The sequence below is a fragment of the Ambystoma mexicanum genome, chromosome 7q (genome assembly GCF_040938575.1).
Source record: "Ambystoma mexicanum isolate Mex_15411 chromosome 7q, UKY_AmexF1_1, whole genome shotgun sequence".
In the NCBI taxonomy this organism is placed as follows: domain Eukaryota; kingdom Metazoa; phylum Chordata; class Amphibia; order Caudata; family Ambystomatidae; genus Ambystoma; species Ambystoma mexicanum.
This window is the reverse complement of record NC_090941.1, coordinates 1,019,841,723-1,019,860,027: the sequence shown is the minus strand read 5'-3', so window position 1 is coordinate 1,019,860,027 and position 18,305 is coordinate 1,019,841,723. Positions and strand designations below refer to the sequence as shown.

The window sequence follows — 18,305 nt, the reverse complement described above, 5'->3', positions numbered from 1 at the left end:
CATGCCATCAGATTTTGCTATCGCTACATGAATGACGCAACATAGGGTTCAAAAATGCCAACACAGGGTTAATGCTGCACTGCTCTGCACAACACAGGGTTAAAATTGACAACATGGGGTTAGAAAAAAATTGGTTAAAAATTGCTAACATAATGCTAACTGTCCTGCAAAACATAGGGTTAAAATAGATAACATGGGGTTAATACAAAACTTGGGGACACATCGGTAACATGGGGTTAATGTAGCGCTGCACGGCTATCAGAAGCAGTTTCTGACGGGTAGCGCTATCAGAAGCAGTTTCTGACGCGTAGCAGAATCTGACGTTGCATGTACCGTCAGATTCTGCTAGGCGATTGCATTTCCCGCATGCGCAGTAGCAGCCCAAGCATTCGCTGGAGATTACACGGGAGAGCAGGGCTGCCGGCGGGGATCGGCCTCTTGCACCACAGCGGGCGCTGGGCGGGGGAAGGGAGAGCAGGGAGCACCTGTGGAGCCCGGCCTGACTCAGGGCTGAATCATCGCTACACCGCCAAGCCGGGCACCCGCCTGTAGTCCGGGACAGAGAGGCTGCAGGTGGCGGAACTCTGGGGGAGCCGCACGCACCGACCCACTGCCGCAGGCAACCCTGTCACCTGTGGAGCCCCCCTCCCAGCCACCAGTCCATATATCTCGGGAGCAACTTGAAACCCCAAAGGCACCTGTTTTTACTGCACGTGACAATAGTTAATGACATATTGTGATTGTTCTACTGTTGCAGATGGGAAAAATCCGCGATTTTAAATAGACTTGTAGATGATACCTGGTCCTCTGCACTATTCCAGCTTCTGTGTTTCTTTTGGAGGAAGTTGGATTTTTTTTTTTTTCTCTTAAAGGTGGTATATACTGTTGGCGACTGCAGTCGGGCCTTGCCACCCCTCGCCCCTCCCGCGCGGATCGGTCCATCGGAGCCCCCAGCCGCCTCTCTCTCAGGATGTCCAGGGAAAGCGTTCAGATTCCGGACGACCGGGATTTCAGCAATTTCAGGACCGACTGCAACTCGCAGGAGGGCTGGAGCCAGACGTTCAACAAGTCTGGGATCACGGTCTGGATCCAGATCCTGGAGGAGGAGCGCGCGCTGCACAAAATCAAGGTAGGGGGGCTTCGAGGCGCTGCTTACTACGCATACAGCGGGCGGTCAAGTCATTGAGCAATGCGCGCCTAATTCAAGTATAGCGCTGAGAAGCGGGGCGGGTCTGGTATGGCGCACTGTATGAAACGTGATAGTGGCCTTTTTCCTTCAGCCCCTTTTTGTTCCTTTAATTGTTTCATTCCCCTTTTACTTATGCTCATTCCCTTCTCTCTCCTTCAACCCCCGTTTTACTTTCTCCCTTTCATGTTTTCCTTTCACTTCGGTTAACTTTTTTTTATTTTTATTTCCCACTTCCTTGATTTCCTTTATCCCTCTTTCGTCTACTTATTTTCTTCCCTTGAGCCCACTCCTTGCACTTCCCCGCTTTTATTCACCGTCACTTTTTGCACTATTCACGTTGTCCCTCCCCTGTGTACTTTTTTCCACTCTTTGCTTTCCCAGGGTCTTGATTTTTGTTTACCTTCTAGTTTCCTTCTCTCCCTGACTTTGCTTTGCTGCCTCCTCACTTTATTAGCTGGACGTTATCTGCACAATGTCCTGCTGTTTTATTTCTATTTATTTATTGTGCACTTGTAAGGCGCTTTGTGTTTTATAGCGCCCACAAGGCAACAGGGAGCCCTTGATGACCTGGAGTCACCAGGCAGGTTTTCCAACTCGCCCTGGCGGCCGTGGGCAGCTGCTATGCACTATGAGGGGCCTGCAACTTGCGTCTCTCCAGATAATGTTGATTACACTACACCTCCCATGATCCCTCACCATTGACTCTGCTGTCTAGGACTCATGGGATTTGATGTGCCAATGGTTCACCTGTTGGGGCCTAGGTGATGTCTATCAGAACGGGCGCATGTTGTTTTTTTTCTCCAGAGATTACAAGTTGCCCCATGTCTGATGTGAGTAAATAACTGTATTTATGTAGTGCCTGCTGCCAGCCAGTGCTTAATTTGTAAGAAAAGTTCCATGACCCAAATATTTTCTAGCACGGCGGGGCTTGCTGCTGTCGCCCACAGTGTCGCCACATTTGGGGTTAGACTACAGCTCGCGCCTGCTCATTGGGGCCCATGGATGCTCTGGCTATCATCCCTGCACAATCGATAGGAGTCTGAGACATTGAGTGCCTGGGCAGAGCCCTGGCAAACACCCCCACTACCCACAAGAGGTACCATCTTTGAGGATGCAGAGGGAAACGGCAGCCTGCACGAGCTCCTGCCACCTGGCACGGGCCAGCGGAACTCCCCTGTTTTTCCTGTGCCTTCTCTTTCCCTGCGACCCCGCCCCCATCTCTTTCCCTGCAGCTTATTCGCTGCACTGGGAACGATGGCAGTCAGATAATGGCTGCAGCTGTCCCCGCCTCTACAGTCCCTAGTTTTATTCTTGCTCACCCCCATAGCCACTCTCCCGCCCTGTCCTATCTTCTTCCTCCTCTGCCGCTTCTACTCGTCATCCCCACTGCCCTGTCGCCTTCCTTTACCCCATCTCTTTCGAAAATGTCCTGCTTTTAATTTCATTTCCCGCGTTTTCAGCCCCGCCCATTATTGACTCTAAAATACGTTTTGTAAAACAAATAATTGCAGCAGAGCTTCTAAGATAACTCGGTGGGTTAGTGCATCTGCGTCAGAGACGTGTATCCGTAGCATGCAGGTCCAGCGGTAACTCCGCCAGATGTATAGCGGTAACTCCGCCAGATGTATATCCGTAGCATGCAGGTCCAGCGGTAACTCCGCCAGATGTATCTAGCATGCAGGTCCAGATGTATCTAGCATGCAGGTCCAACGGTAACTCCGCCAGATGTATCAGCGGTAACTCCGCCAGATGTGTATCTGTAGCATGTAGGTCCATCGGTAACTCTGCCAGATGTATGTCTGAAGGATGCAGGTCCAGCCGTAACTCCGCCAGATGTATATCTGTAGCATGCAGGTCCAGCGGTAACTCCGCCAGATGTATCAAGCATGCAGGTCAAGCGGTAACTCCGCCAGATGTATCTAGCATGCAGGTCCAACGGTAACTCCGCCAGATGTATCCGCGGTAACTCCGCCAGATGTGTATCTGTAGCATGTAGGTCCATCGGTAACTCTGCCAGATGTATGTCTGAAGGATGCAGGTCAAGCGATAACTCCGCCTTCTGAAGTTGATTAACATAAGAACTATTGAGCTGAGTACCACACATCCAGAAAACTGGCATTACGCCAGAGTTGGTATGTCGTCTGAAAGTTGGAGTTTTCTATCAGAAAAGTGGGCCTACGTGTCCCAGCATGCATAGCTCTCCCGGCTGAAACCCGCAGAACTGGATACACGTGATCCTGATGACACCAACTTCTTGGTAACGCCGCAGCCACTGGTGTAAACCGGTTGGCATATAATTAGCTGTCACACGTTGCCAACGCATCTTTTTAAAGGCCTGCGCAAAGGAAAACTGCTGTTTGTTTTTGGAGGAGTCCTAATGTTCAGCTTCGCCCTGAAGGTCCCCAAGGCCGCCCGGCTGGCTCTTTATAATTGCCAGCACTTTACGCAAGGCCGGGCGCGCGCTCTGGCTGGCAAGCTACTGCATGCCCCTGGCAGCCTCTCAGGCGCGGACAATGAAGAGCTGTATTCACTGTACACAACATCAAGCACACCGCTCTCCTTGGCTGGCAGGGGATTTAGTCATTGTGCACGCAGGCATGCACACCGCTCTCCTGGGCCGGGGCTTTAATCACAGTGCACTCAAGCATAACCGCTCTTCCTGGGCTGGGGCTTTAGTCATTGTGCACCCAGGCATGCACACCGCTCTCCTGGGCTGGGGCTTTAGTCACAGTGCACGCAGGCATGCACACCGCTCTCCTGGGCTGGGGATTTAGTCACAGTGCACGCAGGCATGCACGCCGCTCTCCTGCGCTGGGGCTTTAGTCACAGTGCACGAAGGCATGCACACCGCTCTCCTGGGCTGGGGCTTTAGTCACAGTGCACGAAGGCATGCACACCGCTCTCCTGGGCTGGGGCTTTAGTCACAGTGCACGAAGGCATGCACACAGCTCTCCTGGGCTGGGGCTTTAGTCACAGTGCACGTAGGCATGCACACCGCTCTCCTGGGCCGGGGCTTTAATCCCAGTGCACGCAGGCATGCACACCGCTTTCCTGGACTAGGGCTTTAGTCACAGTGCACGCAGGCATGCACACCGCTCTCCGGAGCTTTAGTCACAGTGTACGCAGGCATGCACTCCGCTCTCCTTGTCCAGGGCTTTAGTTATAGTGCACGCAGGCATGCACACCACTCTCCTGGGCTGGGGCTTTAGTCGCAGTGCACGTAGGCATGCACACCACTCTCCTGGGCTGTAGCTTTAGTCACTCTGCGCCCACGCATGCATACCACTCTCCTGGGCTGTGCATTTAGTCACAGTGCACGCAGACCTGGGCCTGGGATTTAGCCGCAGTGCATGCATGCACATCTGGGCCAGGGCTTTAGTCGCAGTGCAGGCAGACATGCACACCTCTCTGCTGACCCAGGGATTTAGTTGCAGTGCATACAGGCATGCACACCGCTCTCCCGGGCCAGGGCTTTAGTCACAGTGCACGCAGGCATGCACACCGCTCTCCCGGGCCAGGGCTTTAGTCACAGTGCACGCAGGCATGCACACCACTCTCCCGGGCCAGGGCTTTAATCACAGTGCACGCAGGCATGCACACCACTCTCCCGGGCCAGGGCTTTAGTCACAGTGCACGCAGGCATGCACACCACTCTCCCGGGCCAGGGCTTTAGTCACAGTGCACGCAGGCATGCACACCACTCTCCTGGGCCAGGGCTTTAGTCACAGTGCGCGCAGGCATGCACACCACTCTCCTGGGACCGGGCTTCAGTCAATGCGCGCAGGCATGCACACCACACTCCCGCGCCAGGGCTTTAGTCGCAGTGCACGTAGGCATGCACACCACTCTCCTGGGCCGTAGCTTTAGTCACGTTGTACCAACGCATGCATACCACTCTCCTTGGCCGGGGATTTAGTCGCAGTGCATGCAGGCATGCACACCACTCTCCTGGGCCGGGCTTTATTCGTTGTGCACGCAGGCATGCACACCGCTCTCCTGGGCCAGGGCTTTAGTCATAGTGCACGCAGGCATGCACTCCGCTCTCCTGGGCCAGGGCTTTAGTCCTAGTGCACGCAGGCATGCACACCACTCTCCTGGGCCGGGCTTTATTCGCTGTGCACGAAGGCATGCACTCCGCTCTCCTGGGCCAGGGCTTTAGTCATAGTGCACGCAGGCATGCACTCCGCTCTCCTGTGCCGGGGCTTTAGTCACAGTGCACACAACGCGTCATAGTGCATGCAGGCATGCACACCACTCTCCTGGGCGGGGCTTTATTTGTTGTGCACGCAGGCATGCACTCCGCTCTCCTGGGCAGGGCTTTAGTCATAGTGCACGCAGGCATGCACTCCGCTCTCCTGGGCCAGGGCTTTAGTCATAGTGCACGCAGGCATGCGCACCACTCTCCCGGGCCAGGGCTTTAGTCACAGTGCACGCAAGCATGCACACTGCTCTCATGGGCTGGGGCTTTAGTCACAGTGCACGCAGGCATGCACACCACTCTCCTGGGATGGGGCTTTATTCCCTGTGCACCCAGGCATGCACGCACACCACTCTCCTTGGCTGGGGATTTAGTCACAGTGCACGCAGGCATGCACACCGCTCGGCTGGGGATTTAGTCATAGTGCACACAGGCATGCACGCCACTCTTCTGGGATGGGGCTGGGGATTTAGTCGCAGTGCATGCAAACATGCACGCCACTCTTGGGCTGGGGATTTAGTCACAGTGCACCCAGGCATGCACACCGCTCTCCTGGGCTGGGGATTTAGTCACAGTGCACGCAGGCATGCACACCGCTCTCCGGAGCTGGGGCTTTAGTCACAGTGCACGAAGGCATGCACGCCACTCTTGGGCTGGGGATTTAGTCACAGTGCACGCAGGCATGCACACCGCTCTCCTGGGCTGGGGATTTAGTGACAGTGCACGCAGGCATGCACACTGCTCTACTGGGCCGGGGATTTAGTCACAGTGCACCCAGGCATGCACACCGCTCTCCTGGGCCGGGGATTTAGTCACAGTGCACGCAGGCATGCACACCGCTCTACTGGGCCGGGGATTTAGTCACAGTGCACGCAGGCATGCACACCGCTCTTCTGGGATAGGTCTGGGGATTTAGTCACAGTGCACACAGGCATGCACACCGCTCTCCTGGTCTAAGGTTTTATTCACTGTGCACGCAGGCATGCACACCGCTCTCCTGGCCTGCTGGAGCTGATGCAGGTCGGATGGACTATTATGCCATCAGCTGCTTTGCCTTTCAGTGATTAAAAGAAAAAGTTGCACGCGGTAACATTACTCCACAAAAATGTCGACAGCTGAAAACGATTAAGTAAAACAGTTCCTGACAAAGAATAAGACATTATTTCTTTTCTTTTCTTGCTTAAAAATGTCATTTTTTTTTAATTTTTTTTGTAATTTTTTTATTTTTATTTTGTTATAGCTGAATAGAATCAACTTTTCAAAATTACATGATAATTCCATAAGATCCTAATACATGGTTAGCATACACTTAAGGACATATAGTAAAAGAAAGCTGAACAACAACAGATACCACAGTTTGCTAAATGATACAATTACTTCAGCACAAGTTACCTTATTAAAAACAATCTCAAAGGATAGAAAACCACATCAACTCATGTGCATTCCACCAATTATTAGTATGACTGTTCATAGAAAAAGTTCACAAGGTAATATATGTTCCAAAAAGTGCACCAGTGCCTTTATACCCGAAAATCTGGTACTGTTGATTAAAACATTCCATATCTCCAAATCGTCCCGTTGCATGTGCACATTTAACAGATTCGTAAAGTGTTTTGCCCGTATGTCTTCCAAAGCGTGGCATGCAACTATCACGTGTTGTAAAGTCTCTTTAACACTGTGATGATTACAAAACCGACAAAAGTTTAATTCAGGAAGAATAGTCTTCCGTCTCACCAACACTTCTCTCGTAGGCCACAAGTTCATTCTCAAACGCAAGAACTTGGACCGAATTTTCGCAGAGGGACATTTTAGTAGATAACTTGGCACTTGACCCAAGCATTTAATACCAAAGATTTTAGAATTAAAATCTTTGTATTGTCTGCAGCGTTCGTAGTTCTGAATCCACTCCCATTGATAATATTTTGTTTTAGCACGAATTGGGTTCTCCATCAGCAGCTGTAATGATATATCAGCTTCAGACATAGCATTTAATACAAAGCCACGCCATTGACTAGGAAAGGCCAAACCGGAGGAGGTCAAGTAGCCAGCAATCGTACTCATTATATTGTTCTCACCACCACCAAGAATGCATTTCCGAAAAAAGGAACACAGTCTCCATTTGACCCTGCTAGATAATGGATTGAGCCCTAGTTCAAAACGCAGCATAGGCAAAGGTAAGCAGTTTGGCAAATTTAAAACCCTTCTCCAAAATGTGGCCTCAAGTTTATCCCAAGTTTGGTCATTGGAATACAGCTTGGATTCTACACCATATAACAAGATGGGGATGACTTTTTGCTCATAATACATAAACAAATGCCTCAATGTAAATTTCCGTACTTATAGACAAGTATTTTCGCCTGTGACAGCAGCGTTGATAGTTTTGACTGTAACACAGTCAAGTGTCTGTTGTCGATGATGGTATTTTGCATGTATAGACCCAGATATTTGTATTCTGACACAATTTCTATTGGTTGTTGTTGTAAATACCACACTATGTTTAGGCTCTTAGCTTTCCCTCTTGACTTGCAGACTAGAATCTGAGATTTTTCCAAGTTGACTAGAAGTTGATTCTCCTTAGAATAGTTAGACAATGCAGACAGCAAGTTCTGGAGACCTCTAGGAGTTTGAGATATTAAAACAAGGTCATCCGCATAAAGCAACCATGGTATGCGCTGACCACCAAGTTCAGGAGCATCCGATAAAGTATGCACGAAATAACTCCCCATATCCAATATGAACAGATTGAATAATATCGATGCTAAACTGCACCCCTGTTTGAGTCCCAGAAACGTTGAAAAGGAAGAGGATAGAAGACCTTCAAAAGAGAGCCTAACACGCATGGACGTGTCCGTGTGTAGTTGAATGATAATTGACAAAAGAGAGGAAGGGCAACCAAAAACTTTTAACTTATAAAATAATAAGTTTCTGTTAATGGAATCAAAAGCTGAGCGAAAATCAATGAACGCAAAATATAAAGGTTGCTTCCTGAGTGCATATTTCGACTTCAACATGTTTAATGTGATCATGTTAGGAAGTGTGCCAAGTCCGCTTACAAAACCTGATTGGAAGGGATCTCTCTTAAGGCATTTTTTTGTCCAGTTTTTCAGCTCACGCAAAATCAGCTGAGAAAAGATCTTACCCGGGACATCCAAAAGAGAGATCGGTCTGTAACTTGTTGGGTTGGCCCGTTCACCTTTCTTATAAATCGGGACGACAATAGATTGCTTCCACGACAGGGGAATTCTCTGTGAGGTATTGACATGATCAAATACGAGACAAAGAATATCCGCCCAGATGTCCGGAAACCGTTTGAGGTGAGCATTGGATAAGCCATCCGGGCCTGGGGCTCTGGAATTGTTGGCTCGCTTGATAAAATACATAATGTCTTCTCTGTCAAAATGTATATAGAAAGGAGGGAGAGTATCAAATGAGATTTTAGAGGAGTGCACCGGAGGTTCAGCAAATAGTTTTGCATAGTGCTGTATCCACCTTGCTTCAGACACATCGTTTGACTGAACCGCCACCTGATGCCCTGCAGTCACTTGGTTTATGATGTTCCATGACTGAGCAGTATTCTTTGAAGCCAAGGTTTTTAGTATGCTAATTCCATCAGTATGGTAAAGCTTTGCCCTCCTTCCTCTTGCCCAATTTCTATATTTAGTTTTGATGCGGGACAGAACAGTTTGTCGCATATGCAAGGGGAGCTTAAGGGCTGCTCTCCTCTCAGAACGTACCCTAGCTTTCTCAAGTCTAATTTGGTGATCGAATATGTGCAGATGGGGGGTTTGTTTCACTTTCTGTTTGATGGACCCCGGTTGGAAAATCTGCATTAGGTCATAATATGGTGTAACTGGCAGAGAGTTTTGGGATGCTTCATCATTAAGTTGAGCATAGTAATGTGTCCTAAAGGCTCCCAACGAAGACTCGGTCCATGTTAATCTATTTCTAGCCGGATTTACAGTATGCGAGCCCATAAGACAGAAAGGTTTTAGTTGGTTAATGCTAACATTTACAGACAGAAGCATACATAGCATGTTATGGTCGCTCATGTCTGAGTCAATTACTTTGAATGCTGTTACCTTATTAAACATCAGTGCATTAACATACATAAAGTCAATGATGCCCTCACTGTTAGCACGATGCCAAGTAGACCTTGGTGGCATGTCTTGCGGGAAGGCACCATTTAACATGAACAAATTTCGAGATTTGACTAAAATTGACCATTTACTCAAGCGATTTTTTTTCCAGTTTACCTGAAGGGCCTAGGCAATGCAGATTTAAATCACCAGCAAGAATAATAAAATGAGACAGGCCCTCGAGCATCACAATATCAATAGCCTTAACCACAGAATCCAAAAAACACTCATCAGAAATGCGCGACGGGTTCCAGTATACATTGATAGCGGCACCCACAAAGCCCTTGCCACCGATCTTTGTCATCTGTAGGAAAGCATTTGGAGAAAACCAAGGTTCGATTTTCAGACCCGCGGTCTGTTTCACCCCCATCAATAAGCCAGAAGTAGGACGTCCCCAAAGACCCTTCTCAGCTGGTATCAGAGTGACATCATAATTGCTCCATGTGGGAGCACTAGTAAACCATGACTCTTGTATCATGATTACGTCGTGCTCTAATAGCTGTACACTCCCATTATTTAGCAGATGTCTATTCCCTCTCGAATTCCAGCTTACAAATGACAGACAAGATTCTGTAATTTCAGTATGCTAACGTTGATTGATTCTGAACTCACAAGTGCATGCAGGATGAGACAGCGCTTGATTTTTGTTTGGTGTTTGTTTTAAGTTAGCCAATTGTTGTAGATGTACAGGAGAGTCTAATAAATCAGATTTAAGTTGAAGAGAGAAACCCAGATCCAACAATTGTGATTTGACAGACCAAAGTGTATTTACTACAATCCTTGAATTAATCCAAAGAGTTGACGCAGTCCAATTAGAATTGTTGACAAATTCAACGTGCTCGATGTCAACCGTCCCAATATCATCGAGCTCAGGAATCTCGCTAAATATAGCTAGCACCGATGCACGATTCAAGTTATATTGCTTGACAGGTAGAGGCAAACAACTAAGTGTTAAAGCATGGATCGCTGGCCGCTTTGCACAGATGCGCGCACGTTTTGAGGTATCAACCTGAGGCTGCGGGTTCAAAATTGGTTGGACTGGTGGACAGACTTTATCTTGAGTCGTGGGAGGAGTCTCAAGGAATTTAGTTAACAAAGACTGAATCAACCTTTCGATGTCACTAACAGACAAGGGCTCAGGTACCGGGGTGTTTTGTGCGTTAACGGCTGATGCCTGAGACACAACTTGTACTGTGCTCACTTTAATAGGAGCTTGTGAACTTGCTGTTTGAGGGGATTGTATCAACGTCGTAACAGGTTTATGAACAAGAGCCGTTTCACAAGGTGCGAAAGTTAGACTTTTAAGAGCAGGTTTGGCTACCATATAGTCATCGATTGCTTGCCTTAATTCTTTAAGCCGTACATCCCTGACCCCAGTTCCTGACAAAGTAGCAGGTGTAAGAGTAAAATCACTGGGTGTCCGATTTTTGGAGTTATTTTTAGACACGTCAGTAGCCACACGTATCAGCTCATTTAGGGGACTATGGTCTACAACCGGGGGAACTACCACCGGATTTGATCTCGCTTTCTTTGACTGTGCCTGAAGAGCATATTTCTTTGATATTACCTTAGCGGCAGCCAAAGTGGTTGCAGCTGGTATAGACAGGTTCTTCACAAAAGATTTAATTTGTGAAGCACATTTAGTCACAGATTTGATGTTTTTTGTCTTTTTTGGTTGAGAAACAGCTTTGTTCAGCCCTGTTTTCACTTGATCAGCTAAACTTGTGTTAACATCAAACAATGGGTATGGTGTTTTTTTTTTGCTGTTTAGCTAAAGTTTGGATTATGGGAATAGAAGGGTCAACTATAGGTGCTGGAAAGCTTGGTATGGGTTGATATGTTTGTTGAAGATTACATGACACTTGAGCCGAGGTTTGAGACATTACAGACTTCTTTTTTTTAGAGATGAAGTCAGCATGCCCTAAACCAATCAATTTGTTAGAATGTACAAGTTGTTCAGCTAATAGCTGATTTAGTTGATCTGAGTGTGCATCGGCTTTTGTGACTAAAACTTCAAACAGCTTTGCTAACGCTATGATAGCCGTATTCAAAGAGGTAAGTGCAAATCCTATGTTTACACTCTGTGATTCTGGCCATCCAAGCTCTGGCATATTGTGTGAGGGTACTTTCCGTGGAGTTGGAGCTAAAAAGGATAGGTTCGCTACAGAATTTGACACACTGATGTTCGTAAACAAGATGGGGGATTTGGAAAGATTTTCAGATAGAGTGTGATTTAGTAAACCAGAGGCGTTTATGTCAAGATCAATTACTGGTACCTCGCCCTCATCCGAAATAAATGTCTTAAAGTTTGATGCATCACTTATAGATATAACAGGACTATAAGCTATCTTATCACACGGCACACTGGCACCAGTCAGTACATTATTAAGCAGAATGCTATCTGTAAGCGAGACATTTTCTTTGGCAAACTTTACTATAGGTTCAGTTGAAGAGACAGCTTTTGCGACATCTCCCGTCAAAACATCCTCCATTACACTGTCCTTATTTTGTTGTCCATGTGGAGAGTCCTTTTTTGTAGCTGCAATAGGTTCAACCAAACAGTCGTTTGCTTTCACAGTGTTATCCCTGTTATTAGAATCACAGGGAATCACATAAGTGGATTTAGAACAAAAAGTTCGAATGTCCATCCCATCGGATAACACAGCTTTACTTTTGGACATCGCTTTTTGAGTCCTCACACGAGGAGTTGAACTCAATCTCGTTTTGCTCAAAGTTTCCGCAGCCACGTTTGGCACGGCATGAATGCTATTCGTAAAAAGAGCAGCAGTAGCAGGAGGCATTCCTGTTTTTAGTGAGTTGAAGCCTCGTTTCATTTTTACAATGCACAGGCAATCAGGAACAGATATAATGGCCACAAGTGGCTTCTGTGCGATGTAGAGCACGGACAACTAGGTACTCACCACACTCTTACACTGCCGACCGAAGCAGAGATGCGTGATGGTTTTATCTTTGTCCATTCACCCTTCAACCGCCCAACAGCCTAACAGAAGTGCAGCGCCCTTTTCGCTGCCGGGCTTATCGCCGCGAGGGTAACTCACGGCTCCTGAAATGGTCCTGTGAAGTCACGTGATCCGTCACGTGCTACGGGCTAGCTCCGCCTCCTCCAGGAAGCGGAAAAAAAATGCAGATTTCTCCAGCAAGAGCTATATGTAGCTCGCAATGCTGTGCAGGCAGTAAAACGTTTTAGAAAACAAAACAAAGCTTTTTCCAGCAGCAGTCACCCTGCTCGAGCAACTCACGGCTCCTGAAATGGTCCTGTGAAGTCACGTGATCCGTCACGTGCTACGGGCTAGCTCCGCCTCCTCCAGGAAGCGGAAAAAAAATGCAGATTTCTCCAGCAAGAGCTATATGTAGCTCGCAATGCTGTGCAGGCAGTAAAACGTTTTAGAAAACAAAACAAAGCTTTTTCCAGCAGCAGTCACCCTGCTCGAGCAACTCACGGCTCCTGAAATGGTCCTGTGAAGTCACGTGATCCGTCACGTGCTACGGGCTAGCTCCGCCTCCTCCAGGAAGCGGAAAAAAAATGCAGATTTCTCCAGCAAGAGCTATATGTAGCTCGCAATGCTGTGCAGGCAGTAAAACGTTTTAGAAAACAAAACGAAGCTTTTTCCAGCAGCAGTCATTTAAAAATACTTTCAGGCCAGGAGAAGTATGCTTTGGAGCTGGAGAGGTGGGGTGGTTGTTGGGGGCTGGGGTGGGGCACACGAAAGGGTACTTTGCTCCATTTTGAACTTTTACTTAAGAGGTGCTGACTGCAGGGGGGAGCATGAAACTGCCCCTCACACGTCTAAATATGTACATCAATACACATAGTTGGATACACGGCACTTTTACATAAAGGTACGCAAAATAATTAATCTCGGGAGGATAGCTCAGCGGCAACGTGCTCGCCTTGGAAGCACGATAATACGGAGCAACACAGGTTCGATCCCCGGGTCCCCGCTTAGAAGCCTCTGGGTATTAAGTGTGTTAAAAATAACCTATCGTATCAAATTTGACTTTGCTCTATGACATCATTTTGGGGCTCACAGTCCTTGGAATGTACACTTAATTATTTATACGGCTTGGTTTTCCCTCTGGGTTAATATTATCACAATAGAAAGGTTTTCCTCACTTTTGTTCTGCAGGATACTTGCCTAATCTTCCCCTCCAACCCCCCCCCCCCCCGCTTTGGCACGAGGTACCCGTGTACCCAGGGTCGGACTGGGGCATACAATTTGTCTGGGCACCTAGGAAAAAGGGGCCCACAGTTGCAAATGGCAATTCATTCCTTTTGTGACAGTGTTTAAATAGTACATAAGGGGGAGTTTTTTTTGATAACATGTGATGCATGTTGTGCAATTTAAAGAATATTTAATCGGGAACAATGTTCACAACTACTAGCCTCCCAGAGAAGTAACTCATGAAACTGCCCACATTGGCCCACTGTGACCATAGAGACTGGCCCACACTAGCCTTTTGCAATTTCGGTTCGGTCTTGCCCTACAGGCCAGGGCGAGTCTGCGTGTACCCTGGGGCTGTCTGGAATGGCTCTTTCTGCAGTGGTACTGGCCAGTCTGCACTGGACGGAACTACCTTGGCCGCAACGCCCTGACTTTAGTGTATGCCCCTTTCTGTATGTGTGTCTTCTCCCTTGATCTTGCGATGGACGGGGCGAAGATCCTTTCCAAGACCAGTCTGCGAGGGGCTCATCCACACCAGGCTTTCAGGGTAACCGCAGTGGGGGTGAGGGATCAATTACAACCTACTAGCCAGCCACAAAAGTCACTCGCTGCCGCCATTCTATACACACACACAGCACACCATTTGTTATACTCGCCAAGAGTCCAGTATCACTAGCTAATGGCAAGTGCACATTTTGCACCCTAACCAAAGTATGTAAATAGATCATATTTTGTGTAAATTGTGACGAATTAACTTCCGGGGCACCAGTGGTCCAGGGATGAATATCTGTTTCTAAACCATCAATCAGCCCAACACTTTTAGTACACCGGAAGGGAACCAAACAGATTGGAAACGCAGGAAAATTATAAACCTTTGTGTCTAATTTTGGTAACGTGGATGGAACGGCAGGCTTTTCTCTGCAAGGTCGTGGATCGTTGGTTAGTTGCAACACAGTGAAAATACAATTATTACCCAATGATGAAAGGGACCGTCCAGTCAAGATTGTATAAAGATAACTACTTCATTATTATTCAACAGACTTTTCTAGCACACTACAAAATACAACCCACCCTGTTTAGGAATGCAGAGGACAGACAGTTTCACGAAGAAAAGGGGATGCACTGTGGATGGTGACAAGAGGGTAGTCTGTAAAGTAATTAATCACAACAGTTCATGCATACTTGGGTTCAGTGCAAAGGGAGCAATGTGTCATAAAATGTCACTAGGGGCCTTCGGAGAAGGACCAGCGGGACAGAACCACATGTACCTTATCGTTGTGTAAAAGTTCTTGCTGCTCGACAGGGTCTAGTCAGTTTCAGGGCGCTTTGCAGCTCCTGCGACAGAGTTCAAGATGGGAGACAGTTGTGGTATCAGGCGGCAGGCAGTTTGTCGAGTGAGGCTGGATGGACGGTTGCAGACTGTCCTGCACGGGGACTCGGGTTCAGGAATCGTCTCAGTGCTGGTCAGAGTCTTTGAAGCACTGGTCGAGGCATCTCGGACGACGTTGGTGACTGCAGCGTGACAACAGTCAGCGGTGCATTCGGTTGCAGTTCGAGGGGCTCGACTGGCTCGAAAGGCAGATGTTGGTTGAAGCTTGTCGATAAACTCCTCCTAGTTTCTTCACTGGGCTTGTGGCGTCCTTTTAAGGTGGACAGCCCAAAGCTGAGTAGAGTGTTGCAGGCTATTGCTTTGTCCTGGGTTTGGTTCAGAGACTCTCTGGCACTTCCCAACAAGGAAGCTTGCTTGGAGAATCTAGCAGGGCACGCTGTGTGCTGGTTAGGTACCGGTTCTGGAGCTGCTGGAAGGTCCTCTGGATTCAGTATTTCCTTCTGTTCCCTGGGAGATGTTTAGGGAAGGGATCTTGCTATCCTGGCTGTCCATCACTGGTGGAAGCTGTAAGGCAGACTGTACCTTCAGCCAGGGACCAAATGAGTTATTTTTGTTACTCCTTACAAAGTCTTCAGATGATCTTCCCAAAGGAGGGGCACAACTCTTTTAAAGCCAAATGGGACCCAGTGATTGGTGTAGGCTAAGCCTATCTTATTGAACCAATCATTGGTCCCCACCAACAATCTCTTGTATTCACAAGGTCATAACCAGAATGCTCTACAACAGAAAATGTAAAGGGGTGAAACATGTAATTCTAAGTCCCACCAGTTTTCCTGTCTGTTTTGGATCAAAGGGTCTCTCTGGCTAATGGAGCTCTCTGTGGTTCCTGATTAAAGCAGCAGGTCTCCCTTGAAGCTGCGGTGGGACCAGTCTTTCTGTCCCCGTCAAATCACATACTCCTACCCTTTGAATGGGATCGGCATGCGGGAGTGGCCTACTGTAAGCACATGTACCACCCATGACAGCTCACTGTCATTCATACTTTAGGGGCGGGAGCTGGCTTCAGGTTGACACAGTGCATACGAAAGGGTGTTGGGGTTTCATGTCTCCTTTATTTTAGCTTCTGCAGCCAGGCCTCGTGTGGGCCTGTTTGAAGTATATTCCATTGATATAAGTCCTCTATAACGCACCTGTACACATGTGTTTCTACGCACGACAAGGGGGGGGTACGGAGGGAGGACAAGACCGGCGATCTTACTAGGTCTTGTGTCATTCAGATCGGGTAAGTGTGGTAACGCAAAGTTCAGGGGAGTATGTTAATGCTGCCAGCATCTGCAGAGAATCAACATTTGGACAGGGCAGATCCATGGAGCCTTTGATAGTTAATTAGGCTGGCTATGACAGGAGGAAGGGTTTGGCCCTCCTTCTGAGATGCATCGTGTACTCCACCTGTCAGATCCCAACTAAATATGACGGGAGGATTGCGCCTGTAGCCTGTGTCCACCCAGAGTAGACAGGTCTATGTATATGTCGTGAGATGATCGTAGGAAAATGTGGATTAGCCCCACACATTTTCCAGAGGTTCATCTACCATTATACAATTTCAAAAAATCCCAGGTGAGCGCACACCCACCGTGCGATGTGCGCATGCTCGAATTCCTCACATAAACATCCTGAAAACCTTTAGTAGATGCCGCTCTTGAGGAGCGAGTTTGGAGACCTTTAGTGTGTCCGAGTCTGGCAACTGTGATCACAACCCCTCCCAATACCTAATTGAGGTGTAACCAAATTAGCCGCTCCTTTTTTTAGAGTATTTACTCAAGGCATGAAATAACCAGTATCGCATTGCAATTCACTAGACAATAATGATTAATTGCTTTTAATTTTATAAATCATGTCACACTAACTGCTGCAATGTTATTACAGAGAAGATGAGCATGTTTATTACTCTTTGCACCAAGGCCCAGGACAGTGCAGGGCCCATACAAAGGAAAACCGAGATCCAGGCTGCAGGCTTACCCCAATGTTTACTTTTAATGAGCACTTTGACTGATGGAAACTGCAGAGATGGGTGACTGTGTGGGAGCGTGTCTGTCTTCCACTGTAAATATTGGGAGGGAGTCAGGATGGTGCTAAATGAGTTAGCACTTCTCTCTGATCGGCAATTTTTTTCCAGCACTTTTCCATTTCGTTAATCTTTTGCACCCTTTATTGACGGGCTACCCCTTTTCTTTGTTCACTTTTCTCTCATGTATCCACCATCTATTTATTTCTCACACATCTTGCTTCCCAAATCAATTATCTAATTCCCCTCTCTTCCTTGCCCACCTTTTGCTGAGCTCTGTATTCCACTCAGACTGCAATGGCCTTAAACGTCATAGGCTTTCTTGTGCGCATGCGAAAGGGCTATCGTGTGGGTGCATCTGAAAGGATGTGAAAGGCTGGTGTGCATGAGTGCGAAAGGCCACAGTTTGTGTGCCCGAAAAGCTATGCTGCATACGAAAGCTTAGGTGTGCCCATGTTAGGTTGAGGCCTGTGTGCATGTGAAAGTCTGCATTGCTCATGCAAAGCTGAGGTGCCATGGTATGTGTTGCTCTGGGTATTTTTGCATGTTACCGTTTGGATACTATCTTATATGACCGCACCAAAAGCTACGATTATGGTTAACCCATCTATTACCAGGTTCAATAGTCCGGAACGAGCATGCAAAGTGTAGTCTAGTCTTTTTTTTAAATTCATGCACCTGCCATGTTGCATGCTGCCATTCAACTTTCATGACAAATGTGAACTTTCCGTTAAAAGTGGCCAGGTTTATAATTTACGTGGCTGTGCGTAAAAATACATGAAGCCTCCCCTAATTTGCATATATATTGACATCGCTGGAAGTGATAACACAGAAAATGAGTTCGTATGTAGCCTTAGATACTCAATGTGATGATGGTTAATTACATTACAAAACGTTTTTATAAGTAAGCCAAGAGACAAATAACGTTGATGTGCAGATTAACGGTATCCAGTCATTGCCTCGACAGCCAAACCATCGACAACCATACCCTTGAAAAAAATACATTGAATGCATTTTTTTCAATGGTAAAGGGTTTAGTTTTGCAAAAATGGGTTTTAAATGTAAAAAAAGGAGGGTTGGGGGTGACCCACCCCATTAAAAAAAGAAAAATAAAATAAAAATGCATTCCATGTTGTTTTTTTTTTGTCCATGCTTTTTTGTCAAGGGTTTGGTTGGCGATAGTTTGGCTGTCGAGGCAATCAC

At 47.4% G+C, this 18,305-nt stretch overlaps 1 protein-coding gene across 1 annotated transcript in view; it reads left to right on the top strand.

The window, feature by feature from the left end:
- The first annotated feature begins 369 nt into the window (after window positions 1-369).
- The window catches only part of STARD10 (StAR related lipid transfer domain containing 10), a 357,564-nt gene continuing 339,628 nt past the window's right edge, over window positions 370-18,305 (top strand). The window contains exon 1 of the mRNA XM_069640279.1: window positions 370-1,129. Coding sequence (XP_069496380.1) covers window positions 971-1,129 — 159 coding nt within the window. The 5' untranslated portion in view covers window positions 370-970. The remainder of the gene's footprint in view (window positions 1,130-18,305) is intronic.